Source organism: Fusarium fujikuroi, chromosome FFUJ_chr10 (assembly GCF_900079805.1).
Source record: "Fusarium fujikuroi IMI 58289 draft genome, chromosome FFUJ_chr10".
NCBI classification, from domain to species: domain Eukaryota; kingdom Fungi; phylum Ascomycota; class Sordariomycetes; order Hypocreales; family Nectriaceae; genus Fusarium; species Fusarium fujikuroi.
This window is the reverse complement of record NC_036631.1, coordinates 1,236,458-1,256,171: the sequence shown is the minus strand read 5'-3', so window position 1 is coordinate 1,256,171 and position 19,714 is coordinate 1,236,458. Positions and strand designations below refer to the sequence as shown.

The window sequence follows — 19,714 nt, the reverse complement described above, 5'->3', positions numbered from 1 at the left end:
TCACCACACTTTAATAACTACTAGTTGCGAACTATGGCCGTTGATGTAGCATTTTAGTCTACTAGATTCATCTCTTCAGCTTGTAGATCATCATCCGGGACATCCGTGATCTGCAACGGCCTTCCTGGCCCTGCCTGGCCTAATGCACAGGCCATCATCTTCTCTCGCAACAGGGCGAGAAGCGCAGGGTTGGCTGTCGTCCGCAACGAGGCGATCAAGCTGCTCAGGGCGCAAAGAATATCTCGGGGGCCAACATGAGCCGAATCTACATCTGCGAGGTCAGGGGCGCAGATAATGACGTCTGCCACCGAGTTCGCGACTTCAAACAATTTCGACATCTGTTTCGGATCAGCATTTTGGCGAGAGTAGGATGTGGTGGACTCTCACCATTCCAGGGCCATGCGTCTCGAGAGCGCAGGAGGACAGAGTGGTCAGTTTCGCCAGTAAATCTCTCGCAACAGACGTGGGAAACGAGACACTTAGACCTTGATCATTTGGGTCGGTATTTGCGTCAACATATGGAATAGCCGCTTTCCATAGCACGACACGCAGCCAAGAGTCAGTTACAACGATGTCGGCTCGCTGGATCTCATTGTCGCAAAGAGGAAGAGGATGCCGCGCCCTCAATTGTGAACTAATGGCACCCAAGAAGCCAACCTGGTTGGACCTGACATCTGGAGAGCAGGCGTCGTCAAAAGCTTGGAATAGTCTACATAAACTGCAGAATGCTGAGCCAAGCCCCGCGTCCTGTTGTGGATGGAGTTCCGGCAGTGTCGGACTGAGCTTAAATGTAGGAGGCAGGTCGTGTTGAAGGGAGTGAGCCCTGAAGGCGTATTAGCGGGTTTCGGGAGAGCGAAAGCGAAAGAGAGAGCGAGAGACTCAGGACTCACCTGTCCGTGATGAACAAGATCCACGCGATGCGAAGATGATACTGGATCGTATTGTGTTCCAAATCAGTATAAAACAAGTCTTGATGAAGTCCAAGGATATGTGCATATGCGATGGCTTCTCGAAGAAGTAGTGTAGACTTTGTAATTCGTCCTGTGTTGGAGTAGAAGACATGGAGGAAGAAGCATGTTAACAGTCCATCGATGATCTGATGCTTCGAGTAGTCGAGCATAAGACGAGATTGTTCGGCTTCGTATGCCATTTGATACGTTGAAGGGCCCATATCATCATTCGAAAGGCGAAGCTGAGCTCGAGTTGCTGAGCATATTGATGCGGCAAGGGCGTATGCAATCTTGTTATCGGGGTTACGGAGCCGGGAGAGAAGTACTTCATGGTCTATGACGGGCCATACAACATATAAACAGTCGTGATATATGTTCAAGTAGTAGCTGAAGGATGACATGGGTATCCGAGTATCATAGCTAACAATCGTCATATCCTGCGCGCCTTGGGGACTCTGGGAGGCGCCACTTGGCGAACTATTCGATGACCCATTGTGCTGCGTGGATGAAGTAGCTTCAGGCAAGTCTTGAGCCCGAATTTCACCATCAGGGTCGGTTCTTGTATGCTTTGAAGATCTCTGAGCCTGTAAGATGGCCTCTTTGGTACGCTTCCTGGGCCCTTTTGGTCCCGACTTCTTGCGCTTCCTATCGTATGAGCAGGATAAAGAGGTCGCTTTGCATTGCTTACACGGCGTATCTCCACTACATTTTATTTTTCTGATGGAACAAGGGTCGCAGGCGAAGCCCATTCTGATAAGATGTCAAGATGTAAGAGGTTGAGGTTGAGCGGGTTAAATAGACTTCTTCCTTTCGTGCTCAGACTTGAACCAAGAGTCGCGACAACCCCACTTTGAGTGACCAATGAGCCCAGACACTCATTCAACCAATCATTGTATCGATGTCAATGGCTAATCGACCGACACTCACCATCATCACTTTAATAATCTCTCTACCCTGAACTGGAGAATTCGTCCTGATCAAGGAATGGAACTGAAACATTTGCAAAATTCGTGAGCCTCGTTAACACTCGTTTCAATTTTACTTCTATAGCCTTTGCAACGCAAGTTCAATCTACATATACCTACCCAAGCCATGGTCTCTCCTTTAGTGGCCAATTCGCCTCAAATATTTTTCATCCTCAAGACACTAAGTCCAATATCCAACTCAACAGTGTATTCAGCCATCACCAACCGTGGGTAGATACCCAGTTCATACACAAGTCTTACTCCTAGTGGCACGAAATGCCAAGCCTATAGTCCACGGGCACTCATCATGGGGAGGAAGTACAATGATACCCACCAAGCCGCCACCAGTCGAAAGCTTGTTTGGTCCCGCTCACGAGAGCGGCAGATGAGCATATGAGCTGAAACTATAGCTCCAGTCAAGATGGGTACGGCACAGCCGACAACCCCAAGTCCCCAGTAAAGTGGACAGACCAGTGACCAGATCATAACAGCTACAGCTGTGATCCAGCGTGTAGGTGCATCGCCGAGAATAAGAGGAAAGGTCTGGCGGTCGATCAACTTGTCACCCTCCTGATCACGCAAGTCTTGAACCTGGATGGTAGTGAAGACAAGGGATGCGCACACGAGGAACCAGCCCAAACCCTTGTTAGTGAACTCGAAGTTCTCATGAGAGTTGGCTTGGATGGCGGTGACAGCTACCCGAAGGGTTGCTACACGGTTGGTAGTGATACCACAGGCGTTCATTAGCGCGCGCTGCCACCAGCTCTTGTCACCCCAAGCACGCTCATTGTACAGCCAGGTGCAGAAGAGGTAAAAGGCAGTTTCCTGCCAAGCCCCCAGAGTAGTATAGCACAGAGCAAGGAGGGTGACAATTGAGACTAGCTGCCATTTGTGTGCCAGCTCAGGGGAGATGCGACCAGCTGGAATCGGCCGCCACGGCTTGTTGACGCCATCCTCAATGACGGACTGCGGCTGACGCTGATTTCCGAGATTGAAACAGAGGGTCAAGTGCCAGGTGAAGTAGAGAGCAACGAGAATGCCCTTACCCATATCATGCCACACAATGTCGGCATTACTGATGGTGCCAGGACCAGCTAGGATCCCTGCGATGGCGAACGTGGTATTGATGCCGGTGGAAGTGGGCATGTCACTTTTGGTGAAGAGGCATAATGTGACAAAGTGGTAAGCGAGCTTCTTCATGCAGCTCGACCTTTCTGTCTCTGCATTGTATGCTACCTCAAGTCAGTCACATGTTGTGGTGGGTGCTGTTGGTTCAGGGGTCGTTACCAGACTGATGGGTCGCTTGCTTCTCCTGCATGAATTGCAATGAACTCTGTCGCATTGAAATGGGCTCATTATAGCGCTTGGTAACAGTGACAGATCTGCTAGTCATTTTGAAGACGATAAGGGAGAAGATCGTTATAGAGAATAATAGTAGATTTGTTTAAGGGCTGGGATGAGATGAAAGCAGTAAGATCTAAGACAGTGACAGCTAAGTGAGAACCTTCGACTACTTATTCAATGGCTTCAACCGTATTTTCGTCATAGCTACGCCCGCCACCGCTCCAAGGTTTAGCAGAGAACGCGTATAAGCCCTGAAAAATTCGAATACACCGAAGCTACGAGTTTCAGGCAGCAAACTAATAATGATCGGCCAAGTGATTTTTGGTACGAGAACTGTAATGAGTGCTGAGCTAGGCAAGGATGGAGGCGATGGCTACCCGGCAAAGCTTACCCACACGGTCGATGTAACATCTGCCGGATGAGTCTGACCCAAGCTTTTTTGAGACTGTGGGTTCCGGGGTCCAGCAGTTGGAGCCAGGTAGTAGTAAGAAGGGGGGATCTGCAATATGGAATTGCATCACGAAGGATGAGATGGATCATACTGGCCAAGGACACCAAAGGCGGTGAGAAGTAACGTCGTATTGGAAGGCTGTAGAAACTTGAAGGAAGACGTTTAACCGCCTGTTATCCTTGTTTTCACAAGGTTGCCGTTGATGTACAATAGGATGACCGTCTGAAAAGAGGCAGTGCCGGCACGTAGTCCTGAGCGAGTTTCCCTTAATCAACGATATCCCATGATAGACTTTCTCAGAATTACTTTTGGGACTCGGCACTTAGCTCTTTGTAGGAAACCAAATTGAGATAAAAATATCAATCCTTTGATCTGCGATACCGTCTTACAAGCCGTGAAGCAACAGATGGAAGCATCGGCTTATTATCTAATATTCTACCTGATGGTGTAACTCTATTCAAACCTAGTATACGTGGCCTGGGAACTCCTATGAATCCCAGATTGGACCAAAAGCTGGTACTCCCAAAGCCTGCAAGTCTAGGACCAAGTCGATCGTCAGTTTTAGATTAGAGATCACTACTACAGCCTCGCTTTCTGTCTTCTTGTACAGGTCCAGGACTGTAGGAAGCGTGTTGGGTCGGCCCATAGTTGAGGTGTTGTGAATATGTGCATCATCCCCCATTCCTAGGACAATAGAAGCAATATTTGGACCGTAGGTCTCCATAGGATCTCGAGTTGACCAGAATAGAGTTACTCGTGTTTGCTGTGCAAGAATGACTGGAAGGCATGGTGCAATTCCGGAACCAGTGGCAACCAAAACAATACTGTTAAACATCGGGGCGATACGTAAGACACCGCAGGTCGGCGTACGGCGGACCCAGACTTCACGAGGTGGCTCGTTGACGACCTTCTTCGTCCAGTCCCCTGCATTTGAAATAACTACCGAGAACCCATTTTCCTTTGGATTATTGACCGTGGCAAAGGCGTGCCATTCCAACAAAGGTCGAGATGATAATCGAATGGTTGTTCCAGGTTGAGGATTGGTATAGTCGAAATACATCCGAAGAGCGTGTGAAGATAGTCGCTCAGAGACAACTTGAACTTTTCGACAGTTCAGCCAAGTTGATATAACACAACAGGTTGAGATGAAGACGAGCCAAACTGGTGCACTGGAGAAAACAGCCGCAGCGGGTGAATCACCCGGCTTGGTATTGATTGTTGCATCGAGAACCGTAAGGCACCAGAGAAGAGCCAGAGAAGACCAGCCAGCCAGTCGATGAACAACTTCAAAAGCATTGTGGATCTTCGCTCGCACTGAGGGGTAAGACATGACCAACATTGCAATGAGAAGGCAGTCCAGCATGTAGATGATAACAATGTACACCCACATGGCGGCATCTCGGTCCTCAGTGTTATTGAAAAAACTGGTTTTCTCAATGGACATCATGATGAACCAGAAGGTTGCTGCCACTCCACAGCCGCTATGCAGACCTCCAAGATGGTAGATCTTGCCCATCCGTGACCTCAGCCAGAGTGATGATGTTTTTGGAAACGCTGTGAAGACATAGTATAGGCCGTTGACGACATGCTCCTCTCGAATAACAATACTGACGGCGAGATTTATTGCTGTTGCGAGGCCGCAGGCGTTTGGGTTTGCATCACCATCAAGGAACCATAGCCATAGAAAGATAATAACGCCAATGAGGTTGAGGGCAAAAACGAACGTGAACAGAATGCGGTATTCTGAGGAAATAAATCTCAAGAAGCGAGTGAGTGACAGACCAGCAGACCCGTAAAAGGTCTTCTTCTTCTCGGAAGCAACCATGGCAATAACTTGGGGTCGGAAATGAATGAAAGTTCAAGGGCATATGGAAAGCAAAATGCAAGTCAAATTAAGATGACACATTGGTATGCTGTCAAACGCAGCCTTATCAGAGTCATATACCGGCTGTGAATGGGCTCGGAGTATCGGACGATTTACTCGAGGAACCCGAGTGATTAGCCATCAGCCATCAGCCCACCAGCACGTAATAGTGTATGATTCCTCCTATCTGCAAAGTCTTCAAGCACAACCGAGATAGTGCTGTGCATTATCAGCCCGTCCACCTGAGCTGGGAGATCAGCCCAGGAATGGAAGAAACTGCCTGACCGTTGACGCCAGTCTAGCACGTGCGTTAAGGAGATCCGCGCTGCCATGCTCTCCGGGAGGCCGGGACAGTCACGCTTGCGGCGCAAGAAACGTGGAAGATTTGGATCATCTTTGACATACGAAGAGACAGGGAATGGATGTATTCGGAATGTGGGTAGCTTGGGAAATTGGGCCCGACATCCTGAAAGATATCGTCACATTAGTTAACTTGCACCAATACGGACATCGTCTAGATTGCTGAAGGTAGTGAATCCCATAATAGGACAGCTAGTCTTCCAAGTGAAACAGACCCTGGTTGGTGAAGAGCTGTATTGGGACATGGAACCTGGCGATGGATGGCTGGCGATTGAAACATGGGGATTTTGCGAGCTGTGCATAGAACAAAGCCTGGGAACACGGATACCGTATTGATTATGCCCCAGAATTTGTTTACCCTATTCACTGCCATATTTCCTGGTATTAGTTGAGTCATTGGATCACTTCAAGTCACACAATGGTACTACCTAATGGTGATGACTTGCCAGCAGAAGCCCATCAGACAATCAGACACTACGCGGTTGTGGATCCGAAGATGTGACAAGCACTACACGCAATGAACAGCTATGAATAACTATTGTTACATAGAGCATGCAGACCAAAAAGATAGGATGAATAGTGCAAATTTGTAAACGCGGATAGGAGACCCTGACTAACGAACGGAGTGGTATTCTTGACGGGGGACGTCGGGTTAGGCGAATCCGAGGTTGCATCAGAGCAAACCCGGTACTTACTGTAGTATTATCAAGCACTGTGAACCCAGGTCACCCAAGTCCTAGAAACATTGACACTGAATAAATTGAAGAAACGAATAGAGCCTCTAAAACATGTCAGTCTAATCCCCATAAGCCCAAGAATCTGGTAGATTGGACCCAGGAGGTTAAAACAATCTTGGCCCTCTTTTCTTAATGAAAACGAGGAACTGACCTAACTTTGACTTTGGTAGTGCCTCTCTGACCGGATCCTGGCTAGCCATTTTCGGTGTCGACGTTGAGGGAGCATTCAAGATAATGCCTGCCTAGGGATGCAACATTGAGATTGAGTTTTGATTCTAAGCGGCCCGCAAGGACGGAGGAGTCTCAACGGTCCCCGGGCATTAGTGGCTCCTTCTATGCCGATCACTCGGGGCCCAAGGACCGGGCCTTGGTGAGACATCATTGACAGGGTATTAATCCCAGGGAGCCAATACAGGACAGGGAAGGGGATGGCATCGAACCTGTAAGAAACCGCAGATCAGCAGGAATAAGTGCAGAATATCCATGTACCTTTGGTTGTCAAAAGACTTTTCACAGTGAGACCTTTCCATGCCAAGAGGATTATACGACACTGTCAATGGAAGTGGGCAGTACGGTAGAGATCCTATCACTCACAACTTGTGAATGACACGCGGCAGTGGGAAAGGATCGACACCAAGGTATTTGAAGTTAAATCCCGGTAACGTTACTCAAAAGTCGCGTGGGAAGCAATTTTGTTATACGAATGAACGCGCCTATCTAAATGTGACCCATATACCGCACAGAGCTGGCACAATGAAGTTAATGTAATAAAACAACATCGAAAGTGGAAAATATTATCTAAACGCCTTACAAAGCCACACGGGCGTAGAGCCTACGCCATCGAATGAACGTTGGTGGAGCTCACATTAGTGGCAGGATCCGGCCCCTTGCCAATAAGACTCCGCTCATCAAGCTCATAGTACTCCTTGTTATCTGTCTTGGAGCGAGTCCCACGGCTGCCACCCCAGCTTCCAGCACTCTTGTCGAGTGTAGAGTCCTTGTTTGTGCTGGAGAAGCTCATCTTGGAGGCAATGGTAGCCATGGCGTTGGGCCAGAGATGCTTGAACAGGTGGCGGATGGCTGGGAGGCTTGCGCATACCATGCCGAGTTCCGTTTCCCAGATAGACCAGATAGTGACTTCAACGTACTCCCCTGGCATTTGTGTTAGCGTTTGCATTGAAACTCGACCCTGGTCACTCACAGGTTGGGTTGGTCGTCTTTCCTAATGTGATCAGGAATGGTAGACGGATGATACTAAACACCGTAACCCTGTGAAATGTTAGCTTGAATTCAACGACCCGGGGTCATAAAAACTTACACAATGCCAAGACTGAACATAACAAAGAGCTGAATCTTCTGTCGTCCCTTGACCTGCAGCTTCCAAAGGTGATTGATCGGCAAGACCAGGATGACAATATCACAAGCCATGTTGATTCCACCAAAAGCATAAGTCTGCGAGTTGAGGTCGTTACAGTGGCCTTTGTGCTCGGCATCCCAGCTTGTCCAATTGTAGGAAGCTGGAAGACATTGGAGTGAAGTGGTGATCATCGTAGCAGCACCGCACAAGCAGACAAAGATGCCAATCGACACAGTCAACTTCTTGAACTCTGAAGTAGTGAAAATGCCCCGGAGAAAGAAAAGAATCGAGATCTTTGTGCTATACAAGTGAACACTGTACATGATCTGGTCTATCCAGAAGAGCTTTAGCAGTTCGTACAGGCGCTCGAACGGAGTGATGTCCCAGATGTTTAGCCCGAAGCCAAGATCTGCAAGTCTGCACGCGAGCCAGATGTAAGGCACTGTAGCAAACTATACCATTGTGTTAGCAAAGGTTACCAGGACTTGAGCTGGAACATACTCCTGCAATGAGAATCGCATAGTCATCAGGGCCAAGCTTTCCAAAGATCTTTAGTTTGGAGTATATTCTCAAGATCACACAAATCTCGGCGAGGATACACGCAACAAGCGCGTTGAGCCTGAACTTCATCTGCTGGCTCTTGACCGGAACACCGCAAGCCAGGTTCTGAACTCTCATCAATGCTGTAGGAAGTAATTGGTCAGTGCTCACTGCTCATTCATCGCTACCATGTCAGGTAACCTACTCAGTGAGTCCTTGACTGTGCAGTTCTTCAGCACGCAAGCCTGCGTCAAGCCTGCAAATGTCTGATCTGTACAGAGACATGTTGTGTTTGTCATTGAACATGGTGACTGTGGTATCGCTTGCTGGACACATTGTATCTGGTCTAGCTGTTAGTCAAAGCTGGTTAGTGGGCGGTAGGCTGTTACTGACATCGCAGTCGGGGAGCTGAGCGGCTAGCTCAGTAAAACTGGCCGCATTAACGAGTCCGAGTAGGGCCGCTAAGAAGAAAGAAAACGACAGGAGACGCATGGCTGCAGAGTCTGTGTTGAACGGAATCACTGTGCAGTAACAGAGCCAGCTCAGAAATCAACGTAAAAAGACATAAACAACAATTGGCAAGATGTTCTTTTATGTGTCTATCTATATCTTACTACATTGAAATATTACGATGGCCAAGCCCCTGAAGATTTTCAACTACCGATAATACTAGTAAATCCCCAATATCTGGTGTCGAAGGGTCGAGTGGATCACTTGAATTGCCACTGAAAAGCTTCGCCCGTTGAATGTTGCATTCCGGCAAATATTGCATTCTTTTGTTATTCAAAAGTTCATAACAACCAACATTCATAACCACAGAGTGTTACGCAGCTCACTCCGGAAGATGTCAACACTTCCGAAAAACGAGAAATGAGAGGCTAACAGGCGTTTGAAACCTCCGGCATAGAGGACCCAATATCCCGACACTATGGTACCGTGGCATCCAAGAACCAACGGCTGAAGATCAACATCTCTGTTAGTTTATGCATCCTTGCTTTTGGCTTTGTTTCCTCTTTCCTGGCTAGAGATAGGGATGAGATGATTAGATGACAGGCGTTGGATGCTTGTTCCCTGAGTTTGTGATCCCTGTCGTTTCCGCTCCTACTACTACGTCAGATAGCCAACGGTTGAGAATGCAACGCAAAACCCATGTTAGGCGCTGGGTAAATCACCCTTGAGTGATTAGCAAAGGCTATGGTCATCACCAACTGCCGCTTAGCTTAGGAATTGCTTCCCCGCCCGATTGTCAGTCACTGCCGTGGAGACGAAACTTTGGCTAGAGTTCGCGAAGGATTTGTGAGCCCTGTAGGGGTCAAACCCCCTGGACTTGACTCAAGCACCTGCAGGTTATCCTTCTTTGGCCGGGGGTTGCCTGTCGTGCTCAATTGTGCACAACCCTACGCGGAAATGCAACTAAATAGAGCCTTGAGCAATCCCAACTCTGGATATACCCACTCAAAGAGAGAGATTCGCGACGATCTTTTGCGGTCTAGGGATGAAGTTTTCGACTGCGAGATTCCAAGACTCGTAAGGCCCTGCGATGCAAGGTGATTAGAAGGCTTCGGTCCACCGGAACTTTGACAAACGCATCCGCGTCATCAAATTTGCAGGAACTTCCAAAGCTATGACCTGGTTTCTGCCGATCTGTACCTCGAAACGCCAAGTTTGTCCAGGTGAAGTACGAGGTGGCTGATGACTTAGGGATTGCCTACCCCTGTCTGTCAAGTTAGCCAGCACAGCTCATGATATTTCGAACTCATCTCGCTCCATTGGATGATCAACTCAGGAGAAGCTTTCTGCCTTCCCACCAGCTTGGTAGCATCCTATTGTGATGAGCAATGCAACGCCCCTTAGCACTCCGGAAAGACGGCCTCTGCAATAGTGCGAAGATCAAGTCTCTCGATGCATCTGGTATATAAACATAACTTCAACCTTCTAGGCTATGACAAATGAGTCAACTCTTATTCGCATTCTCTCTTTAATCCCGACTTCGTCCATTAATTTTGAATATCATTCGCTCGTTTTACCCTAATTGTGTTTGCTGAAGTTGATAATATGAAGCCTTGTACTCTTGCGACTCTGGCCACGGCCTTGCTTTCCAACCAAGCCACCGCTCTCCCTACGCTTGATGCTGACACACCTATTCCCCTGAATGCTTTCAAGTTCGGTGCTCGTGATGCCAAGAATCCTCACCTTGGTGTTGATCCTGAGCTGATTCGCAAATTTGCCTCTCAGGCCCCTACCAACTTGGGCAAGAGGGTTATCGACTTTGACCCCAAGGAGCAGCTCGTTGATGGTTAGACTCTAGACGCGAAAGACCTAAGTCCAAGATTCAAGCTAAGAAGTCAATAGTTCACGGCAAGCACGAGTTCAACCCACCCGACTTTGAGGCTGGTGATGTTCGAGGACTTTGCCCAGGATTGAACACTCTTGCCAACCATGGTTACCTCCCTCATAACGTACGCTTCCATATTCTCTGCCAATAGCATGTTAATGATCTCTAAATAGGGTGTTGCTACATTCACCCAGTATGTCACCGCTGTTGGTAAGGTCTGGGGAATGGCGCCCGACATGTCCGCTCTCCTCACGACTTTGGGCGTTGTTCTCGGCGGTAACCTCGTCGCTGTCTCTCAGGGTGGCTGGTCCAAGTACATGAGCAACAACCTCCTCGGACTCTTCGGAACTCCTCGTGGCCTCAGTGGTTCTCACCCCTTCTTCGAGGTTGACGGCAGCCCTACTCGTGGTGATCTCTACGACCCCATTGGTGACAACAACAACATGAACATGACCTACTTCATGGAGCTCTACAACCTGCAAAAGGACGCTGAGAACCCCAACTACAGCATTGATGTTCTGTACGAGCACAACAAGAACCGCTGGCACCAGACCATTGCTACCAACCCCTACGCTTGGTTCGGCCCTGCTAGCGGCTGGCTCGTTCGCGCTAGCCCTTACTCTTTCACTGCTCGTCTTGCCGCCAATCGCTCTGCTGAGCATCCTGACGATGGTATCCTCGACAAGGAGATGCTCAAGGCCTTTTTCTCTGTTTACGGACCTGAGGAGAACATGACCTACGTCATTGGGCATGAGCGTATCCCCGAGAACTTCTACCGCCGCCGTTATACCGACTATGGCATTGCTGCTAACGCGCTTGACATTGTTACTCACAGTCACCCCGAGGTCCTCAGGTAAGTCTTCTCATGATTAGTCCTGTGCGAATGCCAACTAACATCTGTCAGCATCGGCGGTAACACCAACGGTGTCAACACCTTTGTCGGAATTGATTTCGACGACCTTGCTGGTGGAGTCATCAACGGCAAGAACCTTCTTCAGGGTAACAACCTTGTTTGCTTTGCTCTCAACGCTATCAAGACTGTCTCTCCAAACGCATTGTCATCTCTCTTCGCCACCTTGTCTTCTGTAACTGATGTCCTCTTCGCTGCTCTTGAGCCTATCATGGGAGCTATGGACTGCCCCGTGTACAAGGACTTGAGTGTCAACGGAACGAACTGGCTTGACTATAACAAGAAGATGTACCCTGGTTTCAAGAAGGCTGGTGGTGGCTGGTAAAGCTGCGATGGTAGATCAGTAGCAACGGATGTATTTGCTTCGGTTTATAGAGGTTATCTCTGTATATTATTAGATAATGCACATAATATAATCGATGGCTTTCGGGCAATCAATGGCTCTTTCAACTCCCCTTGTCACTTGATTGCTCTTGAATCATTGGTATTCTACCAACTTGTATAAAGCGCACATGAGACTCTTATTTGTTGATAGATCACCCCAATTATAACTTCGAGAACGTCTCAAATGCTTACATCATTCTATAAAAACTGCTAGCAATAAATGATGCCAACCGCGGTCAGATGTTCATAGCCTTTCTCGAACCTCACCAAGCACCTTTACCAGCCCTGGGTGAAGCTGATCTATCGAAGTGCACCCAAGCAGTCGCATGTTCCTTTCAAGTTCATCTTTGTAGATGCGAATCGCTTTCTCGAGTCCTTTCTGTCCATGGGCGGCCATCGCGTAAAGAAATGGGCGACCGATGCCAACACCGCGAGCCCCAAGACACAAAGCCTTTAACACGTCTGAGCCACGACGAAAACCGCCGTCAACATACACTTCAATTTCGCCTTGAAGACCTCGTTCTCTCAAGATAGGCATAGCCTCCGCGAGGACCTCAATTGGAGCCTCTGAGTAATCGAGTTGTCGTCCGCCGTGATTAGAAAGAATCACGGCCTGAACGCCGTATTCTGCTGCCTTGATGACGTCCTCAACTCGCTGTACACCTTTGAGGACAATAGGCATGTTGGTGATGTCTTGGAACCATGGAATATCATCCCAAGACAGAGTTGAGTTCATTATGAGAGAAGGATCCAGCTCCGTTGCTGGCGCATCCTCAAATTCGTCGTCGTTAGACTCACTCTGTTGCGAACGTAGGACCCTCTCACGACTTCCGAGATGTGGATTATCGACGGTGATGCACAGAGCTTTACAACCCCGTGCCTCGGCGGCTTTAACAGCCTTCCGTGTCACATTCCGATCTTTCTTGACATAAATCTGATACCATTGGGTCCGACTAGGTTCCCTAGTATTCGTGATATCTTCGAGGGGACATGATGAGTACAATGGTATCATTTGGATGATATCATGCTTGTTGCTTGCCCTCGCTAGTGTCACTTCGCCGTCTGGATCTCCAAGCTTGGCGTGCGCAGTAGCTGTTATGTAGATTGGAGCGGATGTATGGGCTCCAAGCATAGTGGTAGAAATTTCCACGTGCTCAACGTTGACAAGAACTTTTGGTCGAAACCGGATGCGCTGGAATGATGCGTTGTTCTCTTTGATGGTCTGTTGCTTATAAGCCTCATGCTGGGATTGATTCGAGCGAAGTGTCAACTCACAAACTCGTCCTCGGCTCCAGTGGAATAGTAGTTCCAAGAAGATTTCTTCATTGTCTGTTGTGCTACAGACTCAAAGTCTGATATATTCACGCATTGTGATAGTTTTGGTTTCCTTGTAACAGTCCCTTGGCTCTGTTCCGATTCTTTGGACTGTGTGGTTCCATCCGCGGACATGCCTGTTTTGCTGGTATCGATATCGCCCAGGTGTTTGGATGGATCTAGCCACTTATCCAGAATCTCAATAGAATGAATCAGATCAAAGTCCGCAGTAGAGTCTTTGCCCTGGAGCAGTTAGTACGGAGGCTTTTTGAAGAGTAAGCAATACGTACCGCATTTTTCAGGATCACCTTCTTTCCTCCAGGATGATCTATCGAAGGGGTCAGTATGAGTTCAGAGAGGCGAGTGATGAGGGCCATATATACTTGGAAGAAATTCTGTAAGATCGTAGACCTTGTTCTGTAGCTTGATTAGTGGGTGCAGTACCGATTGAGCGATTTACCTGCATGAATGATGAGCCAACAGGAGTTGGCGTTGTTGTGTTGGGCAACCTCTGCGGGATGCATTACCATGATGTCGTCGTTGCCTATTTCTCTTAACCCTCTGCAAATGACACTTTTCTCTGAGTTTGTCATGCGGCTTGTTTGCAATAAATAAATTTGTTAATGTTGATCCATAATCCCCATCATGTGCGAGTGGAGACAAGTGGTGCAATCACAGGGCGAGCGATAGCAAGGTCTGCCTTGTGAATCGGACAAGAGACCCAGCGCAAAGAAATTGTTTGATCCTAAGTTCCCATAAGTGAAAATTCTGGGATTAATAGACACCTTCAGAATAAGCTGGTATTAGTTCCTGTACTAAAAGATGCATTAGTCACTCCCTTCCTGAGGCTTAAGGTCAATATCATGCCAGACAGAAGCAGGGAAAACTGCCACATTCATCAAGTAGCCTTCCAAGTTTCTTTTTTACTGGATGATGAGTTCTTCCTCTCATGATCTTGAATTAAGAAACCTGAGAACAGCTCAACACGACGTTGAAGCTGGTAGTGGTTCAAAGTTTTAGGTCTACATTGGCGCCGCATTTGTCGGCGATACCGGGGACAAGAGTCATGGACAGATCAAACACGTTGTTTGAAGTGGTCTGGACTGTGCAAACACTGCCTATATCAATCGACTGGTGAAATCAGACGAGCCTACCGTTGGCTATGTGTCCGATGCCCTGACCCTAAGTCGTTCTTATGGCCCTAGAGAGGAAGCTTTGGAGATTCAGATATCTGCTCTCGAGCCAGGTGCCACTTGTCAACTGCATTTCGTCCATGCTGAGACATTTGGTGGAAAACGCTTCTGTGCCGTCCAGAGTACCCATAGCACAAATGCCGATTTGGGGCCAGACTCATCGTTGTAAGTAAAGAAATATCTCGATCTTGCCATACAAAAGCTCAACAGGCCATGAAAACAGCCACAACTATCTTTTGACATGTACTCTCGGTAATCGAACCCCGAAATCCCAATGCCGACAGCGCTCTTTATACTGTAGCCGGATAGTTAAAAGTCATAGGCCCTCCCGGTAGTCTGCCAGCCTGTTTATACCACGCTTAGAGTAACTGGGCTGCACTTCATCGCTATACGTTCGCAGCTGAATCAGCCATTGTAAGTAAACACTTCAAGCGCGATGTTTCCAATGCTAATACTGCCTCGCAGTGGATAATCGACCCTGAAACTCTAGAGGTCACTGCTTCTTGGATAAATACCGACGGGTGCAAGTCAGAATTTGTGCTACAAGACTGAGGATATTTACATGCTGACTTTGCCCTGCTTAGCTACTCCTCCTACTACTCTCTTCATTTCTGAATCTTCCAACTGAATGGTCATAACTGGTAGCCTGTCTGCACTGCAGGCTGCCTTTCCAACCCAGCCATTCAGACGCATCAAGTTGGTACTTGAGCCAATCTCGTAGGTGACTCTAGGTTCGGAGCAGGACGACCAACACGAATGAGGATTGGATATTGACCCTCTTAGCAATCCGATTCACAAAGGATGGCATTCCTTCTTTCGAACGACTACAGTGCGTGTCCTTCTCCGTGGAGGGATGTGACATCCTTTCGGAAGCCCCTTGGAATTGACACGGCGTGGCCGGAAATTTGTCCCCACTACAAGATGCCTTTACCGATGGGCCTTTCCGTAGAACTATGTTATTTCTAGAATCAAAGTTATTGATAGCTTTCAAGTCCAAGTCGATGTGAAAGGTAGAAAGATATTGGCGGATGGCATCACATTGATATGCGGCTCAAACCTAAAGCTCTGGCAACCGATCGGTTCCTTTCACCTACTTGTGCTTGAACTTCAAGGTATTATACCCTTCATCAAGTAACCTTGGATTTCATGCGTGTGTCTCCGCATTCAAGTTCAATACACTCACATCCTTAGGGCGTTATCTTTGTGCACCCCGATTCTTCACAGATCTTGGTGACAAGACAATGTTCTCACTTTTGCCAATCAATATATGGATGTCAACTACCGGGAAAGGGGGAATCATGCATACTATCAGATAGATTCTACTTTGGTCAAGAGCAGAACATGTCATTTTCTTATTTTGGTCTGCCTGAACCAATCTCGTGGAGACGATTACAGAGTAGTGATGGATCTTTTCTGAGCTTATCTTGGTCCTCGGAAAATAGCGATAGCAAAAGTCCCTCGATCTCCCCAGACTAACCCCATGGAGTAACCGCACCCGTTGCGGGTTCGTGTATTTTGCCTCCCCGAGGCCTAGCAATGTTTGATCAACAATCTGCCTATCATGTCCTCGCGGAGCAAAAAACATCAGACCTAGATACAGGGTGTCAAAATAAACTCAGCAAAAGGCATGCTGAACTTATGCTAAGTTGCCTAAGGCTTTCTGTCCTCTAGAATCAAGATCCACTAGAAGGACGGTTACACGGCATCCACGCTGCGACACGATTAAGTTAAATGCCTCGTGCAGAACTCAATTGAAGTCTTACCCCAATAACTTTTTTCCTTTCACAGACAATCTCGAAAGATGACATCCCAAGCAGATCCCGCGACGGCAGAGGCCAGGGTGTCCAAAGACCTGCATGATGAGCCTGCCAAGCAAGACGTCAGCGCAGGCATCATAGTGCCTGCGCTGGCAGAGGGCGACATGCCAGACACAACTAAGAAGGAGATCTGGTCGTGGTACGCGTATTACATTGGTTCAAATGGACTCGCCCTGTTCAATTTTGGCCCGACTGCCTTCCAGAATCTGCTGTCGCAGGCCGCGCCCAAAGATACAGGGCTTTTACCATTTGCGGGTCGCGAACGAGACGTCAACAGCATCGTTCTGCTCGCCAACGGCATATCTTTCGCTATTCAGGCCGTTCTCTTTCTCATTATCGGAGCTTACGCAGATTTCGGAACTGGCCGACGATGGATTCTTCTGGTCTGGTCTATTATCGCATATGGCATCGGCTTTGCCTGGCTGGGCGTCCATGATCCCAGCAAGTGGCAAACCGGCACAGCTCTTTACATTGTCGGCTTGATAGCTTATCAGATGACTTTGACCTATTGGACCGCTGCGTTTCCCTCTCTTGCTAGAAACACTCCGCAGCTGAAAGAAGCTGCCTTTCAGTTCGAGGCTGGAGAAATCACCCAAAGCGAGATGGATCGCAAGGATGAGATGGAGAGGAGCAGGCTCAGCAACGTTGCCTTCTATATCCAGTCTGTTGGCGAAGTGGTTATTCTAGCCATCATCGTGGGCATCATGTTTGGTGTCAAAGTCGACAAGAGTGCCGAAAACAACAACTGGGGGCTTTCGGTCTTGATTGCTTTCGCTACTGCTTGTTGGCTTGTCCTGTCGATTCCCTGGTTCGTACTAGAGAAGAAACGGCCAGGAATGAAGGTCCCGGATCACTTGAACATGATCACCGTTGGATTCTGGCAGCTGTGGGAGGCCCTCACTCAAATCTGGCACCTCAAGCAGAGCTTGATCTATCTTGTTGGATACTTCCTTCTTGGCGATTCTCTCAACACCACCGTCACTGTCATCGGCACCCTTCAAAACCAGGTCGTTAGCTACGAGACTCTCACTTTGACTTACCTCCTCATCGTCGGCATCGTCGCTCAAGCTATCGGCATTGGTGCTTTTTGGCTTATCCAGAAACACTTTAACCTCAGTGTCAAGGCCATGTTCAACGCCGTCATGGTTTTCATCATCCTTCTCGATGGCTGGGGCATGATTGGAAACTGGACCGACAAGTTTGGCTTCAAGAACGTCTGGGAAATCTGGCTGTATCAAGCTTTCTATGGACTATTTGTCTGTCCCTGGTACAGTTACTCGCAAATCATGATCAGCTCCGTCACCCCCCGGGGACACGAGTTCCTTTTCTTCTCCCTCTTCAACATCATCGGCAAGTCGTCCAGTTTCATCGGACCTTTCATCAGCAGTGCTATCATTGATGCTACCCCCGGCGGCACTAACAACAGTGCTCCCTTTTACTTTTTGTTTGCTTTGAGCTTGGTCAGTGCTATTGGAATCTGGTCATTTCTTGATCTTGAGAAGAGTGCGCGGGAGCAAGAGTTGTTTATCATTCAAGAAAAGATACGCATGGGTGAGGAGTCAGAAGCGAGCAATATTGCGTAGATGTTATTGGTTTTGTTCATACCAGCTATAGTAACTTTCTTTTTCCCCTGGTGAAGATTATGCTCGAGTTTCTTATGTTCATGAACTGGGGACTAGCAAAATATCATCTACGTTGATCGCTTGTCCCGTAGCAATAGACCTGTTAGCCGCGATACCAGTAAGTATCGAAGCAGCACCATCGATATGGCTCGCTGCTCGCATGTATTCATCCGACACCGGCGTTCCAAACAAATCATTCAATAAGACAGTATCTCCACCTCCATGAGCACCAACACCATCTTCGACCTTGATCTCTCTTGGCTTCTCGAAGAGAGGTCGAAGCAGGATCTTGCGGCTTTCTAGAGAACCCTCATGTGCTTGATCACCACCTGAGTTGACGTAGCTGTTCTCAACGACCTCAACTTCAAGACGTCCGCCAGTTCCGTTGAAGCTAACTCGGAAACCCTCCCATGGCGCATATGCTGTAAGAGAGTATGAAAGACTAGCTCCATTGCGGTACTTGACGAGAACGTTCATGGTGTCTTCGATGCTGATACCGTCACCAAAGACGCTCTGGTCGCGGTAGTAAGCGTCCTCCTGCTCGGCATCTAGATACATGGCCTTCAACTGGGGGTTCTCATCGAGATGAAGTGCAAAAGGGTCAGTTTTGGCGACTTCGCTGCCATGGGCGCGGGTATAGAACTTGGTCTCGCCACGCTTCTCTGCGTTCTCTCGGCCGTAAAAGGCAAGGTCGCCTGTAGCAAACACAGTTTGAGGTCTGGTCTGGAGCCAGAAGTTGACAAGATCGAAGTGATGGGTTGACTTGTGTACCAAAAGACCGCCGCTGTTGCGCTTGTCTCTGTGCCAACGGCGAAAGTAGTCGGCTCCGTGGCTGGTGTTCAGCATCCATTCTACAGTCATGTTGTCAGCTTACATCTTCTTCGCTATGCTCTAACCATTGACTCACCAAAATGGACGCTTGTGACTTTTCCAATAGCTCCAGATCTTAGCAACTCAAAGACTTTCGTGTTGTGAGGCGCATATCTGTAGTTGAAAGTGACGCGAACTTTCTGGCCCGTTCTCTCGACTGCTGAAAAGATCTCCTTACATCTAGGGGCGTCAATAGTCATCGGCTTCTCAGTAATGACATTGCATCCTAGTTCGAGAGCTCTAACAATGTAGATGTTGTGTGTTCGATCCATTGTTGTAATGATGACTTCGTCGGGCTTGGACTCTTTGATCATCTGATCGAAGTTGCTGGCGAGATACGTCGGAACCTCACCATGGCCGAGTGACTTCAGCTTTGAGTTCGCATAGTTCATACGAGTCTGATTTGTGTCGCAAAGTGCTACGATGCATGATGTTTTGCTGTATTCTGTTGCGATGGCTGAGTAGAAGAAGCTTGAGCGGCCGCCGGTGCCAACAACGGCATATCGCTTTCGTGTTGCTTGAGTTTCCGCCATGTTGATGTTGGTCTGATATTGAGGTGCAGTGAATTCGAGACCCCCAAAGTGACGAGAAGAGGCACGCGAGGTATTTATCAAGAACGGTCACGATTGGATGACTTGGTCAGTTTGGGGGAGGGGGAACATTACTCGGGGCCTCTTCCCCCGAATTGTGGGGCTGTTTGC

General features: G+C 48.2%; 8 protein-coding genes; 2 read left to right on the top strand and 6 right to left on the bottom strand.

The window, feature by feature from the left end:
- Nucleotides 1-53: 53 nt before the first annotated feature.
- On the bottom strand, nt 54-1,699 carry FFUJ_10677 (related to transcription activator amyR; the record flags this gene model as incomplete). XM_023569488.1 has 3 exons in its annotated part: nt 54-338; nt 388-823; nt 891-1,699. 3 exons carry the CDS (start codon nt 1,697-1,699, stop codon nt 54-56), a joined length of 1,530 nt encoding a protein of 509 aa, XP_023436697.1.
- Nucleotides 1,700-2,200: 501 nt separating this feature from the next.
- On the bottom strand, nt 2,201-3,308 carry FFUJ_10676 (uncharacterized protein; the record flags this gene model as incomplete). XM_023569487.1 has 2 exons in its annotated part: nt 2,201-3,147; nt 3,203-3,308. The coding sequence occupies 2 exons, from the start codon at nt 3,306-3,308 to the stop codon at nt 2,201-2,203; spliced, it is 1,053 nt and encodes a 350-aa protein (XP_023436696.1).
- Nucleotides 3,309-4,197: 889 nt separating this feature from the next.
- Nucleotides 4,198-5,535, bottom strand: FFUJ_10675 (related to non-ribosomal peptide synthetase; the record flags this gene model as incomplete). The annotated part of the gene is made up of 1 exon (XM_023569486.1): nt 4,198-5,535. The coding sequence occupies one exon, from the start codon at nt 5,533-5,535 to the stop codon at nt 4,198-4,200; it is 1,338 nt and encodes a 445-aa protein (XP_023436695.1).
- Nucleotides 5,536-7,503: 1,968 nt separating this feature from the next.
- Nucleotides 7,504-9,060, bottom strand: FFUJ_10674 (related to integral membrane protein; the record flags this gene model as incomplete). XM_023569484.1 has 6 exons in its annotated part: nt 7,504-7,823; nt 7,873-7,940; nt 7,990-8,480; nt 8,530-8,711; nt 8,774-8,839; nt 8,958-9,060. The coding sequence occupies 6 exons, from the start codon at nt 9,058-9,060 to the stop codon at nt 7,504-7,506; spliced, it is 1,230 nt and encodes a 409-aa protein (XP_023436694.1).
- Nucleotides 9,061-10,623: 1,563 nt separating this feature from the next.
- FFUJ_10673 (related to oxidase) lies at nt 10,624-12,138 on the top strand (the record flags this gene model as incomplete). XM_023569483.1 has 4 exons in its annotated part: nt 10,624-10,864; nt 10,921-11,027; nt 11,077-11,756; nt 11,808-12,138. The coding sequence occupies 4 exons, from the start codon at nt 10,624-10,626 to the stop codon at nt 12,136-12,138; spliced, it is 1,359 nt and encodes a 452-aa protein (XP_023436693.1).
- A 303-nt stretch (nt 12,139-12,441) lies between these two features.
- FFUJ_10672 (probable L-lactate dehydrogenase (cytochrome)) lies at nt 12,442-14,041 on the bottom strand (the record flags this gene model as incomplete). XM_023569482.1 has 4 exons in its annotated part: nt 12,442-13,419; nt 13,473-13,754; nt 13,802-13,839; nt 13,972-14,041. 4 exons carry the CDS (start codon nt 14,039-14,041, stop codon nt 12,442-12,444), a joined length of 1,368 nt encoding a protein of 455 aa, XP_023436692.1.
- Nucleotides 14,042-16,505: 2,464 nt separating this feature from the next.
- Nucleotides 16,506-18,104, top strand: FFUJ_10671 (probable autophagy protein (Atg22); the record flags this gene model as incomplete). The annotated part of the gene is made up of 1 exon (XM_023569481.1): nt 16,506-18,104. The coding sequence occupies one exon, from the start codon at nt 16,506-16,508 to the stop codon at nt 18,102-18,104; it is 1,599 nt and encodes a 532-aa protein (XP_023436691.1).
- Nucleotides 18,105-18,182: 78 nt separating this feature from the next.
- FFUJ_10670 (putative dehydrogenase-like protein) lies at nt 18,183-19,546 on the bottom strand (the record flags this gene model as incomplete). XM_023569480.1 has 2 exons in its annotated part: nt 18,183-18,994; nt 19,051-19,546. The coding sequence occupies 2 exons, from the start codon at nt 19,544-19,546 to the stop codon at nt 18,183-18,185; spliced, it is 1,308 nt and encodes a 435-aa protein (XP_023436690.1).
- Nucleotides 19,547-19,714: the final 168 nt, after the last annotated feature.